The following is a 26408-nucleotide window of genomic DNA, read 5'->3' as shown; positions in this document are numbered from 1 at the left end:
AGAGGGAGGGAATAGCAGCTTCTACAGCAGCCTGCAGATGCATGTGGTTGCCTGAGGCTGAAATATAGCTGGAGATTACCCCTCTGATCTCTTTCCACTGGGAATGTCTCCAAAAAAACATATTCTTCAGAACAACATCATAGAATTCATTCTGGCATTCAATTCAGTACCCTTTCTATGTGGGATTCCCTTGTTATTTTTGCACATTTAATTAGTCTACTTTAAATTGTTTTAGGAAAAATGTATTTTCTGTTATCACACATTTCAATTTGTAAAGATCAGTGAATTAAAAACAAGTATTTGAATATTCCAATTTGTAGTAATGCCGTTTTACTGCTAGGTGTGCTTCAGCTGCACAATATCAGTGTAAATACAGCAAGGAGCAAACTGTACTATTTTCTGACTGAAATTGATTTCACAACAGTAACATTTAATCATAACCCTGGCAAGGTCTTACTGTCTTTATCTAGCACACATCTGCTCTAACTTAGCCAAGGCATATACACAATGCTGACATTATCCGTGTTCAGTATGGGCTGAAAGAATAGTGCAGATGTCACAGTCGGTCATACTTATTAAGTGGTTCTATACCACAATAAACCCTCTGGTGCCAGAAGCCACCGTATATAGCCCATTCGGTGTCCTGGAATTGTCTTGTGGAATAGCACTGCTTAGTAAATATAGGCTTGAGTCTATATAACCTCTGAACAGGTACATAGTCTTGGCTTGTATGCCGCAGAATATTTAAACCTTTTTGTTTCCCCTGGAGGGGACTGTACCGGTGGCACCTTCCCCAGTAAGTATCTCGGGAAGCAGGGGGTTTCTGGAGCTGAAATTAACACGGTTCATCTCCGGGTACCACATGTTTCCCACCTATGTAACAAATCTGCAAGCTAAATCGTGATAGTGATATGTGCGAACAAGTGCAAGCCCTTATTGCAGTGACGGAGTTCACTATACAATAAAGTTAGCGCATCTTTGTGTATTTTCCTACCATTTCTCTTTAAAGTCATCATTTCATAATGACAGACCCTCTGATTGAACCACCTGGGATGAAGCAGGGATATCCTGAAAACCTGACCTGTTGGTGGCCTTTTGAGGACTGGAGTTGGCCACTCCTGATCTATAACATAGATAACAAATTCTGCTATGTTTAATGGTTTCTAGCCATGGATCGTTTCTGTGCACACCTCAGGCTGTTTGCTGATAATGTTGCTGAAGACAGGATGATTTTAAGCCTAAATATTAATTATGCTATATTCTCTATATACATATATATATATATATATATATATATATATATATATATATATATATATATATATATATATTCAACATGTAACTAGTTAAAATAAGTAATTTAGTATTAAGTTAGAAATTACATTGGAAAATGATTAGCTAACTCTGCAAAGATAAACTGAAGACAGGCAGAAATGTTTAAGGTCTGCTGAGTTGCAAGAGTTTGGAATCAGAGATTAGTTAAAAATAGATGGTAGTAAAAGACAATACAATAGAGATCAGTCTTAAAAGATAGGATTAACAGAGAGGTTCTTTTAAATCAAAGTAAATATTGGTAAATGAAGAAACAGTGTTCTAATGATTGACGAAGAAGATTGAGCTGACAGTGAGAATAACAGATGATTGCTATGTTAAAAAAAATGTATAATGAGTGCATCAGGATTTATAGAATTCAGAATCATTTACTATCCAAGCTAACAACCAAGCTAAAGTCTCCACACTAAATTCTATATGCCTGAATGATGTAACTGACTGAAATTATGCTGTGAAAGATGTTTTTTATTGTCTCTGAATAAATTGAGAAAAGAACCGGATAGTGGACTATTTGATATATGTTGAAAGGTGGGACGTTTATTTGCACCCATCTAATGAGAAAATGTTCAGTTGCATGTTTTGCACTTACTTTTTCTGGTTGTTTTTAGGAATTTTGATTCCCTTAAAATTACTAAAACACCTATATCTCCGTCTATTAAACTCTAGAAGTACTGTATATTTAGTTATTTTGCAAAAAAATACATGTTTTGATGATTCCCACAGTTTCTACAGAGTGAACGAGGTGGTTCGGTTCCAGTACTCAAGACCAATACGCAAAGGAGAGAAAGATCCTGACAATGAATTTGCTGTAAGTTTGTGGGAGGGGAAATACAATTATTATTAATAAAAGCTTTATATACTGTAAATGGCTTAAAATAAATCTGCACTTGTCGTGTCACATACTGTTTATATCAAATTTAAAAAGGGGGTACAAAAAGTGTGTGTGTGTGTGTGTGTGTGCGTGTGTGTGTGTGTGTGTGTGTGTGTGTGTTCAGGATCAATATTCAAGCAAAACAGAAATTCGCCCAGTAGCTTTAACACGCAGAATATGCCTGTTACTATACATCATCTGTAATTTGTAAAGTTTCAGCAGATATTAATAACAGAATTAGTTAATGTACAAAGTTCATTTGTTATTGTTTTTGTCAGTACTATCCATTGTAATATTCTTTTTTATTTTTCATTAAGATTTAATAACTAATACAATATTTCTTTAGTTTTGCTTTAAGTTTTTGAATATAGACAGGATTTTGTTTATTTTCATTGTTTGCTTTTTTAATGTACAGGTGCGCCGACGAGTATTCTAAATCTTGCCTTAAACTTGCCTTGGAAAATCTGGGGCTATCACCAACAAGATCCAGGTACATGCTGGGTACATGCTGCAACATTTCAGTGACATTTATGCAGAGACTAATGGCCCATCAGATTAACACAGCAGGGGTCCCTGGCAGTCCCATTCAGTTTTAATGAGACTGCCAGGGACCCCGTTGAGGTAATCCGATGGGCCATTAGTCTGTCTGCAGAATGTCACTGAAATGTTCCAGCATGTACCTGGATGTTGTTGGTGATTGTCCCAGATTTGTTTTAGAATATTCGTTGGCACTATAGTACATTTATGGTCCTTTTATATGTTCGGATTATGAAGTATTTTAAATGCTAACAAATATTTAGGATTACAAATTCAATAATTAAGATATATGGATTATCTGTGTTGAAGTAAGTGTAGAACAGAAGTTGTTGAAACACAATTTGCAGCTTCTGTGGATAGAAATAATGATTGCAAGTAAACATAACTCCTTGTTATAATGGAACTCTAGTAATGCTCATTTTGGGCTTGCTGCTATACAAAAGGGTCCCATGGAATGGTAGCCTCACACATTTCTAACATGTCATTTACCATTGAAGAGATTTGTTGAGTTATTCATTAAACTGTGATAGTGCCAGTCAGGGCCCTTCAATTGGAGCTTCTGTTTCAGTAGTGCCCTGATCGTCACTATCGCAGTTTCATGAATAACCCCCCCCCCCCCCCTTTAAGTGCAAACCATGCTACACCCGACCGTTTACTGAAATCTTCTCTTGAAAATAGCAAACTAAATGTAATTTTCACAATATACACACACTGCTACAGCGGATTGAAGATCTCACAATCATTATATATATATATATATATATATATATATATATATATATATATATATATATATATATATATATATATCCCTGCAATACTGAGAAAGGAAGTACAATTGTGAATGATTTGTTTTCAGTTGTATGGGCGGGATAGAGAATGAATGTCGTTTTTCTGGTAAATGGTCTCCGTTGCCTTTGCAGAACATGTGGATTGAGAGAACGACCTTTACGATTGCGTATCGACTTCCTGGAATCTTGAGATGGTTTGAAGTGAAATCTGTTTTTACGGTAAGACAGGAAACATTATGGCAGGGGTTTACAAACATTTCATTACCATCGACCACTACAATATTAATAATTGCCTGAAGGGCCACCATATGTATGTAGCCATGTCCATCTATATCAGGGCTGGGCAACTGCAGTCCTCAAGGGCTGCCAACACTTCAGGTTTTCAGGATATCCCTGTGTCAGTACAGATGGCCCAGTCTTTGCCTGAGCCACTGATTGATCCACCTGTGTTGAAGCAGGGATATCCTGAAAACCTGACCTGTTGGCAGCCCTTGAGGACTGGAGTTGCCCACCCGTGACCTATATCCTAGTCTTGGATTAAATAATCAGTGGTTCGCATTTGGGGTCCTGTCAGTGGAAGAACATTTTGAAGAGTTTTAGGGACCACAGTTTGAGCACTTTGTAATAAATCCACATTTAGCAACTTCAGCATATTGAATGGCTATCAGAAACCACCCCGAACATGAAGTAAAAATATGAACATTTAAGAGTTTACTCCCTGAGCAGCACAAGATGGTGCCTGTTCATTTCAAACAAGCCGCTGTATTTAGGTCATGATAAACGCGTTTGGTTATTGCCTATATCTCCGATTTCTCTCGTAGTTTTGTTGCTGGCTCTTTACAAAGGTGATTTCCTTCAGCTGACATCCTACATTGGAGGTTACAATGGGGGTCTTCGTAGTAAAAATGTGACTCTATGATTTTAAATGTTGAGATATTGAACCGGCTTCCAAATTTTCACAAGGCATACTTTTGTTTCATATTTTTTACATGGCAACAAAGATCAGATATCCGTGATAAAGGAATAATAGTGAAGGTTAACATAATAAATTGGCTAAGTTACTTAACTACATAGTGCTTGTAGTTCCATTCAGTAGCAACCGAGTAGAACAACAATAGACTTTTCATCTCTGTTTTCTTAGGTTGAAATAAGCCCACTTGAAAATGCAATTGAAACAATGCAATTAACAAATGAGAAGATCAATAACATGGTTCAGCAACATTTGAGTGATCCCAATTTGCCAATAAATCCACTATCCTTGCTTTTAAATGGCATTGTGGATCCAGCAGTGATGGGAGGATTTACAAATTATGAGAAGGTACGTTGATACGGTGTTGCACTGGGCTGAGTGCACTTTTCTATCTTCCCTGCTATGTTAAACGGCCACAGACTACTTCAGTAATACAACTAATAACAGGATTGGTCTTCTTTGATTACAAATAATTATTTTGATTGTAGTAATAATGCAATTATCACATTTTCAATTAGAAATATTGGCAAGTCTTCCCAAATTCGTATTTCTTCCCTGTGAAAGTCCTTTAATGGCAACTGCTTGCTGGCTGCTGCTAGGAATGTATGTATGTATATCTTTATTTATATTGTGCCATCCAGTTACATAGTGCTCTACAATACACGTGGCATACAGTAATATTATAACACAATGGGAATAAGCACATCAGACATAAAACAATAGGAAAAGGGGCCCCTGCCCCGAAGAGCTTACAATCCAAGTGTTAAAAAATACTTGGTATATGTGACCATGGGGTTCCTTATGTGGTTGGTAGTAGGTTTGATCACAACTGTAGCCGTTTCATTGCCAGAAGGCCCTGGAACGTATTGCAAAGCATGTAGTAGCAGATATACGTTAACATCTGCGTGTTTTCCATAATCTATTTGTATTCTTTATTGAGCAGGCTTTCTTTACGGAGAAATACATGCAGGAACACCCAGAGGACCATGAGCATATCGAAAAAGTAAAGGACCTGATTGCATGGCAGGTAAAGCTCTCTTAATCACATTCTGCGGGGGCATGTGCAACTGAGGCAGCATACCGCTCTATTCTGACAATATACATGCATCAAAATGTTCACTGTGACAGATACATATCTGTGGCATTTACCTGCCCTATAGAAGTGAAGTTACAGTTCATTTTCCAATGTGACACTGTCATCTGATCATTTCACAAGTGATGTGCATAGTTAACCCTCTGCCGTTCTTCCACAGAAGACTATTTGAAAGGGCACGGGTCAGACGTGAAATGTCTTGTACAGACATTACACAAGGCTTTTTCTTTTATGCAGAGTAGAGGAGATCCAACTGACATTTGGTATAAGATGATGTTCCTTTCTGTAACCTGTATAATAAAAATAATTTAAAAAAGGGGTTTTAGGAAGAATGTGAAAAGTTACGTATGAAAATATGTTAAATAACTTTGTCCTAATTTTTTTTTATTTATAAATATATATATATATATATATATATATATATATAATTTCTTAGGGAATTTGACATCAAACAGCAGCAAATCCACAATTTACCCATCGCCAACGTAACAATATCACTTAATGTGCCTATTTTTTGGGGTGGGTGGAGGGGGTTGCCAATCCTTGTGCATTTGGTAACATTTTATAGCACAGAACCATTTGGTAGTCCCTTGGTTATCTTTAAATGACCCCTTAATTCATTATTATGTGATATTCATGTATCATTGCTAGGAATTTCGACTCCTTTTATTCTATACTTGTATAAATATTTGTTTCAAAATCTTGCAGATTGCTAAATGTTGTTGAAATGTGCAGATTGTTTTGTACAGAGTAAATCATTCGTATCCAGTGGTATAGTTGAAATGCTACATTTTGAGTCTTTAGCAGAAACCTAATGGATACATTTTTATTTTTTTTAAACATCTCTCAAGGGCCTGTAAATAATGCTTTGCAAAAACTAGTTTGGTCTGCAAAAATTGTATTGATTTTTTTCCCCTCCTTTTGTTTGTAAAGCTGTACCTGGATTTTATTTGTTCAAGTTCTGTGGAGGAAAGTAGTTTTCCGCCTAAAAAGTGTGATTTCTATCAGTACTATGCCACAGATCATAATAACATTAATTAACCCTTTGCAATGCCTTGCTGACCCCACTATACTGGATGGATTACAAGTAATTTCAGTAGAAGAGGTTTCCATAGAGTGCATTGTCTTTCCGGTGTGTTTTGATATGCAGCATACAGTAAGTCTAATGCATCACAAAAATAAAATGAGGTGTAATACTTATTTTAGTATTTATTGAAGATGCACATCACCCAGCAAGTACTGTAATTAAGTTCAAGATGTGGGGATAGTGAAAAAGATTGCCCATTACACAAAAAGTGTGGTACACAATTAATTTTGTTAAGACACTTTATTTTTTGCTTTAGACCAGGGGTGCTCAACTCCAGTCTTCAAGTCCTTCACCCCCCCCCCCCCCCCCCCCAACAGGTCAGGTTTTCAGGATATCCCAGCTTGAGCACAGGTGGCTCAATCGGAGGCTCAGTCCTTTGACTGAGCTTGTGATTGAGCCACCTGTGCTGAAGCAGAGACTGATTGAGCCACCTGTGCTGAAGCAGGGATATCTCGAAAACCTGACCCGGTGAGGAGAGTTGAGTACCCATGCTTTAGATAATAATAAAAGGCATTGCAAAGTGGAATTTGGGAAGCAAATTGATATATACAATTTAGAGAGAGCTTCTCTGTCTAAGGCCTGGGACATAGTAAACACTTTTGTGCTGATGCTTGCTGCCGCTCGCTCTACCAGGAGTTTTTTGCTGTCCTGGCAGAGGAGACAGCAAGCGCGCTTGGTACGCAGGTATCACTGTGTGTGTGTCACTTGGTAGCTGTCAGTGTGTGTATATTATATAATATTTTAAAAATTTAAAAAAAAAGACATGTGAGAATAAATTATTTATTAACATTGTGCAACTTTGATAAATATATTCACACACACACACTATCACACACACACACACACACACACACATATACACACACACACACACACACATCACACATACACACATCACACACGCACACACACACACACATATACACACACATATACACACACATATACACACACATATACACACACATATACACACATATACACACATACACACACACATACATACATACAGTACATACATACATACACACACACACATACATATACACACACACATACATACACACATACACATATACACACACACACATACACACACACCTCTGCTGGTCTGGTGGCTCTGTAGTTACAATGCCGGACCGGCTGCAGCCCCATTGGATGGGAGCAGTCACGTGACCGATCCTCCGCTTCCCCGAGCGGCAAATTTCAAACTAGCCTTTCTCGGGGAAGTTTCTCAGCCTCCGCATGCATCAGCGCGCATGCGGAGGGAGAAACTATAGCCGCGCTGATAACAGATGCAGGAGCTTTGTGCATCTGTTCAGTGCGGCTCAGCCCGGCTCAGCGATGCTGAGTTCACTATGTCCTGGGCCTAAGGCCTCGGCCATGTTACCTGCTTGCTCGCTGAAGCGTGCTGAGGCTCAGGGAAAGCAGGTGCTTTCCCTGGCCTTGCGGTTGCTTGCCCTGCACGCCGTCAGGGGGCGGGCCAGTTACGTCACGGAGCTGTTCGCCCTCATTGGGCGAACCGCTCACGTGACCGGCCCTGAGCTCCGGCAAGCGCTTGATATTTAAAATGACCCAAGACCTACGCTTCCGCGCGCTTGCGGAAGCGTAGGCGAGCCCCTACTAAAGCCGCTCTAATTGCGGCTGTAGGGGCTCAGTGCCAAGCATGAGCGCGCGTCAGCACGCTTCAGCGAGCAAGCAGGTAACATGGCCGAGGCCTAAGGGTGTAACGGGAAAATTACACATTTAAAATCATGTTTATTTTTGCAGTATTTTTGCTATGATAAGACCTATGTTTAAATAAATTTCCATCAGAACTTTTCTCAGGGCAAGGATTTTGCAGACTTTGAGCCTAGGGTCAATTAGACATCCATCAAAGAGATATATAGAACCTTACTTGTCATGTCCAAAATGTAATTGAATGTAATTGTACCCGTGTGCAATTTACCATGCACAATGCTGGGAAAAAACCCAAAAGATACAATTGTATGAAAAAACTGAATGCATTGATGTTTTGTGTCCTAGCAACAGTGACTACCTAAAAGTCAGTAAATCGGTCCATGTGCTGACAGTTTTACTGATTGGTCACATGTATTAGCTTGGTAATCGCTTGGTGATTGAGCATGCATACTTGTGGAGTATACAGTAGGTTGTTGGTAATCATGCAGTCAAACTGTAACTTGTAAAGGTTTTTATGTATATTAATATAGGGGCATTGCATTCAGCTCATTCGCCACAGCCTTTCTACCTGCACTGTTTTAGAGGTTTTATGGGTCATTAATAACTAAGGTCTCAAGCTGTAAGTCCACTGTGAAGCTGTGTCTTGAGATGTCCCAACTTCCATTGCAAAGGCTACCCCAAAATTCATCTGTAAACTTCAGTGTCAAATTCAACTCCATTTTTGTCACATGTGTGTGCTTCAGTTATTTTAGAAATATATTTAATTACGATAGAGCTGTCTTATTTTAACACTGGTTCTTATTGCATGTGGTGTGTGGGTTGAGCATGACGGGTATTTGTTGATTGTAGGAATTTACTGTGTAAGATTGTTTTAAAATTATTGTATTAACCTATTAGTCTCTTTGTTTTAGATTCCATTTTTGTCCGAAGGAATAAGAATTCACGGAGAAAAAGTCACAGATGCATTAAGGCCATTCCATGAAAGAATGGAGGCTTGTTTTAAGCTGTTGAAAGAGAAGGTAGAGAAGCAATATGGCGTAAAGACACTGGTAAGTATTAAACTGATCCACAATAAGGGTATTGTTGTAACATATCCCCAGCATTTACCAAAGGGGTTAATACTTGTTAAATAATTTTAAGAAATAGTGCTGTTGTAGGGCTTTGAGCTTTCTATGATCATAGTCAGAAAGATGCTGAACACTTTCTTGTTGAAGGTCACATATTATCTACTTAAATACTGATCTTGAGGCAATCTTATATTTCTTTGTACTGGAGCTTTTCATTGATACAGCGTTACCTTTGTCTTTTTGTGGTAGAACTGTAGAGATTACTGGTGTGCAAAAACTTTTAAGTAGAAAAAATGACCATGTGTTCTTTTTAATGGTACAACTGCACTAAATAGAGATACCTGGACAATCCTTACCTTAAAAATAGAGCTGGGTGTTGAATTGAAGAATGACCCGCTACTAAATAAAAATTCAGTAGGATTTACAAATGTTATTTTGCTTTACCCACACCATTGTCCCTGATAACACATAATGTATGCTGCTATATTCAGCCAGCCTTCATTACTTACAGTATTGTATACAAAATGTATTTCTGTACTTTTTGATTATTCTTGGTTATGCATTTGTGATAAGAGATTTTGATATTAAGACACACACTAAGTGTCAACAAAGTAAAATATAATGCATATTTAATATTTTTTATCTTTTATATCTCAATCATGTAGGGGCGCTCAACTCTAGTCCTCAAGCCCCCCACACCCCCCTCCCCCCAACAGGTCAGGTTTTCCTCATATGTAGAAAAATTATAATAAATAAAATCAATCTTTAATTGGTATTTTAAAATAAGGCACACAGTAAATGTGTGGTAGTATGCTTAAAAATTAATTGATGTTGGACACCAATTAAAATACCAATTAAAGATTGATTTTATTTATCATCATTTTTCTACATATGAGGAGGAGTGCACCACCGCTTTTGGGATTTCTGCACCTCTCGTACAACCATCCATTATCCTAGCATATTTCCCAGGTGGCACCCGCACTACAAGCATATTGTGACTCTGCAGCGATGTGCTCCACCCCTTTCGGAGTTCAGATGTGTCTGGGTTTGGAAGGCCAGGCTAATTTTCCTAGCACAATGCAGATTTGATACTTTTTTTGCTGGTTGCAAAGTAAACGGATATGCAGTGAGGTCTGTATTTTCTGTATTAGTATTTATGTACATATCTCTTTGCGCACTTAAAGTGTCTTTTTGCAAGGATGTGTGTGTATATATATATATATATATATATATATATATATATATATATATATATATATATATATATATATATATATATATATATATATATATATATACTATGTATATGTTACCAATTGCAATGTCAGCTTTACCAATGAGCATGTTGGAGTACTTGAGTTATTCCTGGCACAGTTACCCGAAGCAGCTCATGTATAACTGCATCTATGTATAACATTGATGTTGGTCTATTAAAATGCCTTACAATCTCAAGACAATCTACATGTCTCAATTAGGATTACACTTGTTGACATAGACATATCCCACATCTGTTTCTATATTAAACATTGATAAAACACCAACATTATACTACACAAGTCTGATGTTATCTAATAATGTCTTTCTAATCCTTTACTAAAGACTGTCAATACTGTACTGTCTGCTTACGCTGTATAAATTAATCAGCACTTTACAGAGTACAAAATGTGTGCATAGTTACACAGCTGAATATCATTTATTTTGTTTATTTTGGAAAAGATCAATGTTTTTGGGACTATAACAGACATTAAGGGCCTCATGCAGAGAGCAGCGCTAACAGGGAAAGCGCCATGTTTTGCCGAAATCTGCCTTTAGAATGGCAGATAATAACGAGTTTTAAAAAAAGCGCCTTTTTTTTTTTTTTTCTGAAACTCGCCGCGCGGCTGGAGAGAACCTAAATCTCTCCAGTGTTGAAAACGGCCGTATTCAGAGAGCCGCGAACGCCATCTAGTGGCTGTTCGCGCCAAAAAAATGGCGCGATTTTCAACATTTTGCTTCGCCAGCAAGAAGCTGGCGCTCGGCGGCCGGTGGGGGAGAAAAAAAAAAACCCCGATTTTTTTCCCACTAGTTTCAACAGCGCTCATATCGCTGGTTGAAACTCTCCATATGCAGACAGGATTCTAAATGCAGTTTTATGCCCTTTCTGCATATGGAGAAAAAAACTCTCCATTAAAGCTACATTTTATTCCCCTCTCCAATTTTAAATAGCGCTGCTCTCTGCATGAGGCCCTAAAAGGCTGACGGCCTGCAGTAACATTCAATATTTGAATAATTTGCATAACTAATATTTGAAATATATATTTCCTTAAAAAAAAAAAATATATATATATATATATCTGTAAATTAAATTTGTTTTTTATTTTGGCATGAAGATGCAGCAAATGTCAGCAGTTCTTGGAACCAATATTTTGGGGTTAGCTTAAATAAATCTGTAAATGTGCAAGCTGTTATATAATGTTGTACTTCTTCATTAAACAACCAGTAAGTGGGGCCCAAAAAAGGATCCTCACAAGCAAAACGATTTCACAAACTGGTATCGTGATGTTGTTATTCCACCTCTTTCACACTATAGAGCAGGAGTGACCAACTCCAGTCCTCAAGGGCCACCAACAGGTCAGGTGTGAGGGATATCTCTGCTTCAGCATAGGTGGCTCAGCCAGAATGGCAGAGCCACTGATTGAGCCACCTTTGCCGAAGCAGGTGTATCCTTAAACCTGACCTATTGGTGGCCCTTAAGGACTGGAGTTGGCCATCCCTGCTATAGAGGGACCCAAGTACCAAGAGTATCTATTCGTGACACGGAAAACTATCCACAGATTGATGTCCGCCTAATCCAGAATTGCCTCCCATTTCCTTAATAATTTGGTAGGGACCTTTTGTCCCATCCCAATTCCATCCCACTCATTATTTTGTTTAGAGTAAACCAAATTTGGGTTCCCATTTCCAGTAATGATGTGTGCCAATTCACAAAGGCCTCATCAGAATTAAAAGATGCTTATTTAGACAGAAACGGTTATCTATTGCCCAGAAAACTGAAAAGAAAACCCAACAAGTACTGCAGATCTGTGATTTCTCTGAGTAGAGCCAGATATTCATTTATTACGGTATGAGGGACTGGTGCCTTAATACACCTGTTTTCATTTTTAACTTTAGTCCTCAGCCATGGATGAGAGATGTGGGAATCGACCTATATCTATGGTTAGATCATTTACAATGCCGTCGTCATCAAGACCTTTGTCCGTTGTGTCAGTGTCCTCTGTATCATCTGACAGTACACCTTCAAGGCCTGGTTCTGATGGGTAGGTTTTGTTACACTGTTAAAGACCATTTTCGACCCTAATGATTTTGTCTGAAACATCATACACTGTGTCTCGTGAACTGAAATTCAATGTGTGTGAATGCCAGAAAATGCCTTGCTGTATATTAAACTCTTAGAATACCTTGGGTTGTGATTTGTCAATATGTGATATGTTATGAGCCATTAAAATAGTACCACATTTTGGGAGGAATAGTGAATCAAAATTGCATTAATTTAGTTTTTACATTTTAAAGATAGAGATGTCTTTAATGGGCAACCTTGACCATGCCTTATTGTAGTTTAAGGCCAGGTCCCCGCTGCCTGCTGCAGTGAGCGCTATGTGGTGCGCTGCAGAGACAAGAACCGCCCCTCAATGAGGCCAGGCCCACTTGCTGGCTTGGCGTTGCTTGACCAGATTTTTCTGGTGATAGTAAAATTGTCTTTAGAACTGGCGGCGGAGCCCAGGCCACGCCCTCCTGGTGGTTCAGTCAATGATGGTGAAGCTCGCCAGATGACATCTTGGCTGTGCCCCATCAAGTACACCCCCCCCTCCCCCCCCACCGGTCTTTGCCCCTGCAGCTCTGCACAATCCGAGGATCACAGCCCATAAAGGGCTGTGCTCTGGTGTGTGGTGTGGTGCGCACGCTGTAGCACGAGCAGCAGTGGCCACTGGAGACCCAGCCTAAGTGTTCACCGCACCTTCTGCAAAGGAGACTTGAAGTTTATACTTTTAAGTAGCCAGTTTACTAGCATTTTAGCGATGGTTGTTAAAATGCCAGGATGTCTATTTTAATTTTATTTACCCCAGCTTGTTGTCACTGGCCTGCAGGCAACAATACATACTCTCCAATTTGATCTAGCAATGATATAATTGATTTAGGTTAGAAAGTGGATATTTTTGCATGCTTAAAATGTTTGGATTACCTTTCGGTAGCCGGATAGTGGAGTTTGCATGCTTGGCATCTGTCCCAGTACTAGTCAATTTGAATGAACTCTGCAGATAAGGTTTCAGAGCTTGATCCTGGCATCCTCCCAGTTGACAGGAAACTGTCTGTGTATTAATGTGTACGTCAGATAGCAGAATCCTCTGATGTACAACATATAACAAGAAAAATAATTCTTGTGTATTGACAATAAAAAAAAATCGAATTTAAGGGGGTGTTTTGACGTGTGTGGAAATAAATATATAACAGTAGTTTTGTTGTTATTACTCCATTCTTTAATTGAAGCCCCACCATATACAACACTGAGAGAGGTGTCTCAGCCCCCAAAGAATTGACCATGTTTTGTACAGTTCAGTAGGCTTATCGGTATACACAATAAGGGCCTTTTAAAAAGTTCTTAATGTTGCTGCAGTAAAAAGCTTTACAAATAAAGCATATTTAGTTCAAATACAAATAGTGATTTGGGCTTTGAAAGCTTGTTCGATTTTATACAGGTATTTTGGGATAAGTACATATTCATAACTGTAATCTTATTTTATAATCCTATGTAAAGATACAGTTTAGATAATAAAAATAAAAATGTAATGTTTGCCTCTGATTAATGGGCATGGGCATCCAGTGAGATGAAATCAACAAAGAAACCTTTATTTAATGGATTGAAATAAACAATTTCTTTTTTTTTTTTAGGTTTGTGCTTGAACCACTTTTGCCAAAAAAGATGCATTCTAGATCACAAGATAAATTGGACAGAGATGATCTAGATAAGGAGAAGAAAGACAAAAAGAAGGAGAAGAGAAACAGCAAGCATCAAGAAATATTTGATAAAGAACTTAAAACTACTGATGTTGCATTACAGCAATCTGAAGCAGTAATTCTTTCGGAAACGGTAATTATATTCCTAAACGAGTATCATGATTGCCATAAACTAATGTTTTATAATCCCCTCAATTTGTTATTTTGCTGCTACGATGCACATAGAAGTGTTTTAATTGCTTTTGTTCTGTATTGTCGGGCCAAGCTGTATATTTTGTTCACTATGCAAAGATGTTCTAGAACCTATATTTCTTAACCGTTGCATCTGGATGATAATCTTCTTCATGATTGATGTTTCTCCTCTATTATGGATAATCTCAAAATACCCTACGATTGCTTGCATCCCATAAAACCTTCTGAAATCTGAGTTTATTCAAACATTGGAACATGTTAATAGCAATACATTTTTGTACCACAAGAATAAAATACCATTTTAATTCATTATTCAGGTAATGCGTTGTCTGGATTTCTTTGTCATTTGTTTTATGATGAAAAAAGGGGCCATATATATATATATATATATATATATATACTGTATATATATATATATATATCAAGGCATTACCTTATGTCCCCAGAACTACACTTTCTACTTGCATAGAATATGTAAAGCTGTTCTTCATTTGGAGGAGCTGGTATAGATAAAACGAATTCATATTACACGTGTACCTTCACATATTTGAATCAAAATAGCATTACGGTAGTAGTAACAAATATCTTGTGCTTCTAATGTTCTTCATCAACTATAAAATTAGTTTATTAAGTTAAAAAAAATTAAAAAGCAGTCCAAGTGGGTGCTTTTTATTTATTTTTAATTCTTTAACATATTGAAGCAGGGGGTCCCCGGAGCTGAACCCCATTCATTTCAGCCCCGGGGAGCCCCTGCTTGTGGAGATACTTGCCTCTTTAGGGGGTGCCGGTAGCCACTCGGCTAGCAGGGATCACGTAACGGCCTCTTTTCAATGCTCCCGCGCACTGCGGGCCAATAGGAAGCCGTGATGTCATCCGGTGCGACTTCCTATTGGCCCACGTGCTGCGGGAGCTTTAAACTTGAAGGAGATATCGGCAACCCCTTTGAAGGTCTGTATCTCTGCAAGCAGAGGGTTTCTGGAGCTGAAATTAACGGGCTTCAGCGGCGGAGACCCCCTGCTGCAATCCTAAATGAAAAATAAAACCATTTACTAAAAAAAAAAAACGCACACTTGAATTGCTCCTTTAAGATCACAATTGTAGACTTTATTTTGGTTTGTGAATAATATGCTATACATAGATGTGAATGTTGCAGCGCTTTAACAGATTGTAATACGTTTACATTCCAGATAAGCCCACTAAGACCACAACGACCAAAGAGTCAAGTTCTCAATGCTGTTGGTAGTGAAAAGCGATTTTCTGTATCTCCAAGTCAAGCTACTTCCCAACAACAACCGCCACCAATTACTCCAAGGATGAAGCTAATATTTAGTCTGCCATCAGGTAAGTTTTATTCTGAATATTGACAATTTTACATGTTGTGCTAGCCCCCTCTAGCCTTATTTAAGCAGAGTAAATCGCTATTACTGTAAATGATGTAGTGACCAGAAACATCCTGGCAATGTTAGACTCATTACCGAACGTATTTCGAGCCATTACATGTAGAACATTTAGGACACAATTCCCGTTGTATATTATATCTGCACTTCGATATATTATTTAACCATGAATTATCAAACAAGGCAACGGAACGACTGATGTATATCATATTGTAAATCACATATATTTAAAAAAGTAAACTGGTATTAAATAATATTTGGGGGAAATATGATCTTCTCCACATTATCACGGGCCATCGCAGGACATATACCACCTATTCTGTTTATTATGATGTGACCCATGATTGGATAGTACTTCATGCCTGTAACCAGGTTGTGTTCTTGATTGTGCTATTAATTCGCACTATAAATTTCCTGTCTTTCATGTTACGATCATAGAGACATATGTATGAGTAGTTACTTGGCAGCACGTGATGCAGTTTGGATTTTCATTTCATGTCTGTCACAGTGAACAGGAGCTCCAATGCAGACTCGCTCGGTTACATCCCTGTTATTATGGGGACGGTCATAGATTTTTAATAACTTCGATATATATCATTTTTAAATTAAGTTAACTAAAGCAAGAACATTTAATCATTGACCTGTTTTTCATACCAAGCTGCATTAACTATGTACACATGCCTAGATAATGAATTAAAGAAGCAGTTCCCTCTGGGCCAACCCTTTATTTTTACATGTATAGGAAGCAGGGGGTCTCTGGAGCTGAACCCCATTCATTTCGGCTCCAGGGACTTCTTATTTCCCAGATACAAATGGGCCAGGGGGAAGGGGAGAAGGAAGTGCTTCGTAAATATACTGATGTTTTAGGTATGATGTCCGAAATAATAACTTGCTGATATAACTGTAGCTAAAGTACAATAATTCTATTTTATGTCATTTTTTTTTTTCTGATTTCCATTGATGTTATGTAATTGTATAATTGCATATTTGTGCCATAAGAAAAGCATTTCTAATAACTTTTACTGGAGGAACGGGCACTCCAGGGTTCTTGGTATACCAGTAAAACTAATTTTATTCCACAGAGATCAACGTGTCTTTCAACAACACTGAACTTGGTCAAGATAATGTCTTGACCAAGGTCTGTGTTGTTGACTGAAACGTCAATCTCTGTGGAATAAAATTAGTTTTATACCAAGAACCCTGGAGTGCCGGTTCATTCTCGGCTTTGGAGGACGTATAAGCCATACACATCTCCCCGCGATGGGCTGATTTTCACGCACTCGGGGCAACTGAATTCAGTCTAGTCAGTGCATCTATACCTTTTCTACCAATTACGTTTACCTACAGTAAATGAAAAAGTCTGTTTATGGCCTGAAAAAGCTTCCAAGTTTTTTTTTTTCTTTAAAACCAAAATGTATTTTGTTCTTACTTAATTATTCATGTATTTTTAATACATACATAATAGAACATTATTAAAACTGTTCATGGTAATTACAATTATGGACGCTCTTACTCAGCAGACGTGCATTTGCAATAACAAATGTTTTGTATTAATATTTATTTATATTACTACATTTATCTACGTTATTGTTTCTCATATGTACCTTTAACTTAAACAGCTGGTTTTGGAACAGTCAGGTGAAAGTATAAATACTTCCGTGATAGCCCTTAAATGTATGTTCTTGATTTATGTTCCAATATACACAGAGCTGTATAACCTTACATAGCCACATAGTGACTATTTGCTTTTTCAGGCATGGAACAGAATGGTGTAACCGCTGTTGAATCAGTGGATATTCCCCCTCCGCTACCGGTCAAAGGAAACATGGCGGATTATGGCAATGTCATGGAAAATCAGGAATTCATTATACCTGGTACACCTCCCCCTCCACCCCAAAGGGTAAGGTTATACATACACATTTTCACCCACCTGATGTGTTTGCATGTTTGTAATGATCACTTATAAGAAAGAACAATGTGTGGTTGAGTTATTGTACTTGGTGTTTAAAAAGAAATAGCACTACATTTGACAATGGAATTTGAAAAGAACACAACACAATGTTGAATGTTAAAGTTATTGTTTTTATTTTCGCAAAATTGAGATATTGAACAATACTGATATAGAATTTGTTTCAACACGGATCAAATGTTGAAGGTACGGTGTAATAACTAAAACTGGAAAGTGTTTTATTTTTTTTTTTACTTGTACCAAATTTGATGTATGTATGTAAGTATGTGTAGCAGGGTACCCTCTCCCCTGCCTTCTCCCTGACAGTTGTCTCGTCACGTGGGAGGGTTTAGTGAGCTGTGTTGCCTATGTTGTGGTTGGCGCAGCCACATATATGGCATATACATGGTTGGCGCAGCGGCCATCTTGTTGTTGGCACTGGAAGGGGAGGAGGTCCTGTCATTCAGGATATCATCCGCGGACAGGAGACAGCGTGGCAGTCCTGACGGAGCCGGTGAAGGGAGAGGTAGTGTCCGGGAAGCTAGTCAAGCCCCCTGGACTAGGCCAGACCCATTCCCTGTATGTTTCCCCTACACGGTAGTTTCCCCTACACGGTTGCGGATGTATTGTAGGGATAGCCCATGGTAAGGTATTTGCCCCCTTGGAGGCCCTGCATCGTGGGACCACTTTGCAACCTGTCTACAAATCCCCTGGTTTACCCGAGTAAGCCAGGAAGGTACCACCACGTGCACAAACACCACACTGGTAGGATAGCGCTGCCCTCACATATATCTGGGAGGAACTGTTCGGACGGACATTGGGTTCCAGGTGCCCAGGGCAACCTCAGTACTTTGGGGGACGTTTACTGTATTCTGTGTATGCTATACTGTTGAGACTATGGGACCATAGTAAATAGGTTGTACATACTTCTTGTGATTGTGGTTATTGGAGGTATACCAGGTACGTATAGGCGTTCCCGTGAGGCGCTATCCCGCCAATGCAGGGATCACGGGTGGAGGCGCTGCACCAGCCACCCCAGTATCCCCAAGCGCGGAGGCTTAGGCCTCCTATGAACCCAACAGATACCACCATAACACGCATATCTCCCTAGGAGGAGGAAAGGGGTGTTACATATCTATGCTTCACAGTAGTAATACACATGACAATCATATAAATAGCAAATAATACAAACAACAGATTATGGGAATAAGTGCTTCAGACATAAAAGTAACATTTAGGAAAAGGAGTCCCTGCTCCGAAGAGCTTACAATCTAATTGTAATATTAGCTGTACAGTGGAGTATTGTCCATCTGTTCCGCATATGTACTATGTATTGACCTTTTTTTTATAATTCTTGTGGGGGAAAAATTAAAAATGGAATTGCCTAGAGCTGAACGCGCTTTACTTTCCAGTAAAATGTTTAAACTTTCTGTAAATGTTACTGCAATTCTTATTAAATAACAATTCTGTGTAGCTTTTCCAAAATGTGTCACGAATACCTTCAACAGCCTTTGTTGCAATTCTAAATGTAAAAAAAAACCGATTATTTTATGTTCCGTAATGATCTAAACCTTACCTAACACAGCAAGGGAAGATGTGGGGTTGTATATTCATTTTATTGGAGACTGAACCAAACAAATAGAGGAATCTGATATAGTAAATTGAAAGGACAGATTGTCGGTATGTTGCAGATGTGCCTTCTGTATACGGTTCCCATCTCCCCTGAGGTGTGTGCGAGTCAGTGAATTTGCTTAGAATAGGTTCTAATGTGAACTGGCAGACTTAATATCAGAGGGAAAACAGACCTCTAAAAAAGGATAGACATTACATCAAATCTATTGGGATGCAACATTAAGGGTTGGAGTCAACATAAACTACTTTGTCCACCTACTTATACAATATACAGCTAATATGTAATGATGTCTGTTCATTTATTGAGGATCTAGTGGCATATATTTCTATCAAGTCATTAAATAAATGCTGATTTACTAGGTAATTGATGTAATTTCAAGACTTTGTTCAGTGATGGAAGTACATTAAAAAGTAGTTGAATGGTCACCAAGTACATATCCCTGATAAAGAAAAATGAATTGTTTCAAGTTTTGAAATAAAGAACCTGTAATTTGACTTAAAGCTCATATATAGAAGAAAGTAGTGTTAGTCTGTACCACCCAGTACCATCATCATGGGATATTTTAGTTTTAAAGGGTAGATCGTGTGACACCTTCAATACATTCACATAGTACTTTCTAACTGGGAAAAGCTCTCATCCATCAATGGGAGCACAGTGGTCAACATCTAAATGCTACACAGACATAAGAGAATATTATTTAAAATAAAATCAGATAAATGAAAATATGGAAATGTCGGTGCTTCTGTTTATTTTCCTCTTCACCCCAGTGGCCTCCTGTATATCACTGTGTACACCTCTTAAGGTTATGATAACTTAAATCTGTTATCACTCCCCTGTTCATTATCCCTTATAAGCACGACATCAGAAGGTCTCCAGTTAACCCCTCAGTACTTATACCACTCCTATACCCAATAAGACACAGATGGCAGAATTGGCGTAAAATAACCACCGCATTTATTAAAACCACATGACCCAAATAGCGGCATCATTGCACCCGCACGTCATCTGCGCCACCTATGACGCTCAAGAACCCACCAGCCAAGCAGGAAATGTATAATATAGCACCATCCAAACTGGAAGGACATCACCAGTCCAGCCGCCTTAGCACAACCCAGCAACACCTTCCTCCCCTTACTTAAACTGGATCACAGATCCATCCTTATCACGTGCAAACTAAACACTACCCTGCGCCAGTTTTTTTTATATATCATATTTCAGATACTTCTGTGACATATATATATATATTCAAAAATGAATAGATGATACCGTTCTGTGGCTAACTAAATGCTTTTATTTGTGCGAGCTTTCGAGATACACTGACCTCTTCTTCCGGCGATGTTACAATGAATGAAGCAAGCAAGGTTTAACTTTAAAACAGTGCATCTTGGAATGTTATCTGTGACTGAAACCTATCCCTCCCCCCTGTGCAGTATGCCATTTATGACTTCAGGTGTTAAATAGTTAGTGATGTAAGAGAGTGTGTGTGTGTGTGTGTGTGTGTGTGTGTGTGTGTGTGTGTGTGTGTGTGTGTGTGTGTGTGTGTGTGTGTGTGTGTGTGTGTGTGTGTGTGTATAAATGTATGTAATTATAAATTTATAAAGCGCTTTACAAAAGGTGTGTGCGGAGTTGGAGTGTATACCAATGGTGTGTGTAGGTGTGGAAATGTAAGAGGGTGTTGCATTACTAAAAGTGTGTGTTGATACTATGTGATCCCTATTAGTATATAGGGACGGAATTACATAGAGTATTTGTATGTGTAAGAGGCAGCTGCATGTGCAATCATACCTCTACACTATATATATATATATATATATATATATATATATATATACAGGCATACCCCGCATTAACGTACGCAATGGGACCGGAGCATGTATGTAAAGCGAAAATGTACTTAAAGTGAAGCACTACCTTTTCCCACTTATCGATGCATGTACTGTACTGCAATCGTTATATACGTGCATAACTGATGTAAATAACGCATGTGTAACAGGCTCTATACTCTCCCCGCTTGCGCACAGCTTCGGGACAGGTAGGGAGCCGGTATTGCTGTTCAGGACCTGATGACAGGCGCATGCGTGAGCTGCCGTTTGCCTATTGGGTGATATGTACTTACTCGCGAGTGTACTTAAAGCGGGGTATGCCTGTATATAGTTATACGTTACCGTTCCAAGGATTGGTAAACAAGAGACAGCACTCAATGTTGAAAATCAAAGTGTATTAGTGAAAGCAAAAATACATCCAGAAACCCAACGTTTTGGTCCTACAGAATGGGACCTTCCTTCCTGTAGGACCGAAACGTTGGGTTTCTGGATGTATTTTTTCTTTCACTAATACACTTTGATTTTCAACATTGAGTGCTGTCTCTTGTTTACCAATCCTTGGAACGGTAACGTATAACTACATTCTCTATATGGGACGTGCACCTGTGGCTTACCAGCATCTATTGGAGTGCCAACTGCCTTATCTGACTATATATATATATATATATATATATATATATATATATATATCAAAACAAAACAGAAATAATAAAGGAGCGCCTAATGCAACAACCTGCCTAACTGTGAATAAGTAGCCAACTGCGTTGATACAACCTATGGGGTGGCTAAAGTGGAATATTATAATTAAAAAACCCTATGTGATTCTAAGATAAAATGTGTAATAACTTTAATACAAAGTGTACATGACAAAATTGTTAAAAAATGCTTCTGGAAAAAATAAAAATATATGTTGTAATACAAAAAATATCTAGAAAAATGAAAAATATAAAAAATATGAAAAAATGAAAATAAAAACTTTTTCCAAAAAACTATTAAAAACTTTAGAAAAACCTTAAAAGTCACAGAGTCCTGTTCCAAGTGAATGCATCCAGGTATAGGCAGCCCGTTTATAAGGGATCACAACTCCCTAGGAATACCTATGAAAGAAAAAAGAAAAGAAAACAGGCGCACACCTAGTGCATTAAAGTTTAACAATAATTTTATGGAACATTTGAAATCAGACAAATGCCCACTCACAAGTATAGCGTTATTAGAAAGCAGTTATGAGATTGGCCCTCATAAGCCAGTGGTGCCGTTCGAGCCTGTAATGGTGTCCTCTCGTGCGCGGTCTCCTTCTACCGGAAGTGACGCTCACCCGGTCTGGTGTCCCGCACAAAACGGAAGTCCCTCCAGGAAACCGAGGCCTCTCCTGACTGCCTCTAGCTGCTGCACCACCAATCAAGCCAACCGATGTGTCCAATGATCTGCTTTGCTGAGCCTCCCACAAGCTGTGTTCCTCTCGGTCTGCTCTCAGTGGGACAAATGTCTGCTCTGCTCTAGCCACGCCCTACGCGTTTCGTCATCGATGATGACTTCTTCATCCCCTGAAGAAGTCATCATCGATGACGAAACGCGTAGGGCGTGGCTAGAGCAGAGCAGACATTTGTCCCACTGAGAGCAGACCGAGAGGAACACAGCTTGTGGGAGGCTCAGCAAAGCAGATCATTGGACACATCGGTTGGCTTGATTGGTGGTGCAGCAGCTAGAGGCAGTCAGGAGAGGCCTCGGTTTCCTGGAGGGACTTCCGTTTTGTGCGGGACACCAGACCGGGTGAGCGTCACTTCCGGTAGAAGGAGACCGCGCACGAGAGGACACCATTACAGGCTCGAACGGCACCACTGGCTTATGAGGGCCAATCTCATAACTGCTTTCTAATAACGCTATACTTGTGAGTGGGCATTTGTCTGATTTCAAATGTTCCATAAAATTATTGTTAAACTTTAATGCACTAGGTGTGCGCCTGTTTTCTTTTCTTTTTTCTTTCATATATATATATATATATATATATATATATATATATATATATATATATATATATATATATACAAATATAGCTGTATGCTCATCTGCATGTCTTAGGCAGGTCTGCAACCCCGCCTTTCCCCATTATCACCCAGCATACAGCACTTCCACTGCAGCAAGGGATTCTGGGAAATGACATGCAAATGAGCACACAGTGTCACCTTTTGCCTCAATAACCATTTTTAACATGGTTCCCTATAGGCTTAAGCTTGCTGCATGGTCACAGCTTTGAGCACAGCCAGGGTTAAGGTGCATACCCAGAAAACCACCCACAGACAGCTGTTTCGACCTTGATGGGTCTCATCAGTGTGGGGCTGATTTTACTGGGAATGCAAGAGAGGCTATGGGAGAGGCTAAACCATAATACTGAGTTAAGTTATGGTGAGTAAAAAAAGTGACAAAAACCCTCCACAGGAAAGCAAATATGCAAATATAGCTGTATGCTCATCTGCATGTCTTAGGCAGGTCTGCAATTATATATATATATAATTTTTTTAACTTATCACAAAATAACGATATACACAATATATAAACATATATTTTAACAAAGCACACAAATAGAAAAAAGCGGGAGGGTGGAATCCTCTGGCCTCAACCCTCCTCCGTCATGCCCCCTTCCTAAGGTCTACAGGGGGACTAGTCTCCCATTGGTGATATGGTATTTTGTGATTTACAGAATTATATGATATTTACATAGGCAGGGATTTCCTTTCCCATTGTCTGATTTTTGCTGCACTTATTGTATTTTTAAAATTCCCTGTACTGTATTCTTTGTGAAGCGCTGAGTACACTTTTGGCGCTATATAAATAAAGACATAAAATACATACAAATAGGAAATGTGCAGCAAAACATTTTATTGTTATGCTATTGTCTTTAATATGTTCCAGCTTTGTTCACCGGCAATCATGTTAGAACTAAAAAGTCAAACAAGGGGAAGCCTTCTATTTCACTATGATTTTTTTTCCAATATAATTAGCAAATGGTTTTCTTTTATTGTTATTTAAAGAGATATTGAACAATGTCAAACATTCGTGTTTTTAATGTTCCAAGCTTAAAAATAACCTGAGCAATTCTTCTGTCACTCAAAAATCTTACCTGTAAGTTAATGAAATGTGATGGAATTTATGCATGTCAAGTAAAAACGCTTAGCAAATGTCAAGATTAATTCTTTGTTACCTTCAAAATTTGTTCTTACTACACGTGTACTTTATATTTGGATATCTTGTCTAACGTACATTTATAAAAATACTTTCAGTTGAGTGCAAAATACAGAATTGTTGAAGTGAGTTTAAAAGGACGTTTTCTCATGTTTTATAGGCACACTAGCATTCTTTACACTAGGATTCTGGTCTTCTTGTCAATAACTGTATACAAATATGCAATTGTCAGCCGTTTTAGACTAAATTGTAGTATAACCATCACGCTTAAACAAATCTCATACTAATCGGGTTAGAGTAAATGATTTCACTCCAAATGGATTAGAAGTAATATTCCACCTGTCAACAATGCAGATTTTAAGTGCAAAGAGAGTTATTTAAAAATAAGTTAATTATTAAGCATGACTTTGTTCATATATTTTTCAGCATCTTCCACCTCCACTTCCAAGCAAAACACCACCACCTCCTCCTCCAAAGACAACAAGAAAGCAAGCATCGGTGGATTCTGGGATCATGCAGTAACATAGCACGCAGTGTGCCAAATGTAAAGCTCGTGACAGTAAATTATGCAGAATTTACCTCATTTGGGCCCGCAGCGACTTCCCTTTAGTGCAATCATTCTAAATGAAAAAAATATATAATTTAGATTAACAAAATGTAAAAAATTGCATTGTGAGCTACTGAGTTGTGGATACTAATTTATGTAGGATAATCCTAAAAATGGGTCAGCAAAAATACTGAGGAATAGGCAAGAAAATAATTTTTAAAAAAGGAAATCATCAAGGACAGTGGCTTTGCTAAGTGTCAATCTGTGCCTTTGTCGTCACCTTGTACAGAATTTGTATATAATGTATTTTTTTTTTTAATTGTAGGTTTTAATTTTTTACGATAGCTGCGTTTATCTTAACAGAGCTTTTCATTATCTACTTCTTATTCATAAACAGTTTCTGTAAGTGGAAACTGCTGAAACCCTATAACTAGTTAATATTTCAGCAGTATCATATTGTGCCAACAGATTAACCATAATCATGTGTAGATTTACCTTTCATCATAATGTTACAACAATTGGGGTCTTTTGCTGCATTTGTATTCCTTACCATTCCGTTTTATAATCACCTTGTAGATTTTGTTATATATAATTTGACTAAAAAAAATAAAAATGTGTTTTAAAAATAAATGGAAATGTTAACATAATTTTGGACTGTAGAAACTTACCTTGAATAAACTTAGGTTATGTTAACAAATCTGTAAGATATACAAATGTATGGCGTCAAATTATTTTCTCTAAATATCTTCAAAAGAGACGTCACGTGCAATCCTAAATTAAAGATGCCTGACCAGAAATCTGAAGAAAAATTGTTCCCCTAAATAAACACAAATGTCCCAGTATAATTTACATTATTGCATAATACTTCGATATTCTCTTAAACTCTGAAAACTCATTGGCTGCTTTCCGGACAGTATTCTACCAGTAACACCCGGGTATTTAGGTAACTCGCCAAATCATCTTTCAGAGTTGAAGGGGGAGGGATTCGGACACTGTGTGTGAGTGGGGGTAACGGAAATTATGCGAGATAGATACTGTAGATTGAGAGGGGGGAGAATCCAATGCGCACGCACATCCAAGTAGGAATATGTTAAGGAAAGAAAACACAATAGTATAATACTGTAGGGAATCGATACGGATAAAAGGTGGTAATGCACTCACATTTTATATGGTCAATCAGGCATTTCGGTTGATAAGTTTAACCAAACAGATGTTGTAGGCTCTCCGATGTCAGGACACTTCTGATGGTGTATGACCTCTCTGATGAC

At 38.3% G+C, this 26408-nt stretch overlaps 1 protein-coding gene across 2 annotated transcripts in view; it reads left to right on the top strand.

Moving 5' to 3' along the window:
• The window catches only part of DOCK1 (dedicator of cytokinesis 1), a 279647-nt gene extending 253793 nt beyond the window's left edge, over window positions 1-25854 (top strand). For both annotated transcript variants that reach the window (XM_075612250.1, XM_075612249.1), the window contains exons 43-52: window positions 2056-2140; window positions 3664-3750; window positions 4673-4849; window positions 5445-5528; window positions 9273-9410; window positions 12579-12724; window positions 14355-14553; window positions 15800-15953; window positions 17764-17909; window positions 25020-25854. In XM_075612250.1, the coding sequence (XP_075468365.1) occupies window positions 2056-2140; window positions 3664-3750; window positions 4673-4849; window positions 5445-5528; window positions 9273-9410; window positions 12579-12724; window positions 14355-14553; window positions 15800-15953; window positions 17764-17909; window positions 25020-25115 (1312 nt within the window). In that variant the 3' untranslated portion in view covers window positions 25116-25854. The remainder of the gene's footprint in view (window positions 1-2055; window positions 2141-3663; window positions 3751-4672; window positions 4850-5444; window positions 5529-9272; window positions 9411-12578; window positions 12725-14354; window positions 14554-15799; window positions 15954-17763; window positions 17910-25019) is intronic.
• The last annotated feature ends 554 nt before the right edge of the window (window positions 25855-26408 follow it).

The sequence above is a fragment of the Ascaphus truei genome, chromosome 8 (genome assembly GCF_040206685.1).
Source record: "Ascaphus truei isolate aAscTru1 chromosome 8, aAscTru1.hap1, whole genome shotgun sequence".
NCBI lineage: Eukaryota > Metazoa > Chordata > Amphibia > Anura > Ascaphidae > Ascaphus > Ascaphus truei.
This window is presented reverse-complemented; position numbering and strand designations above follow the sequence as displayed.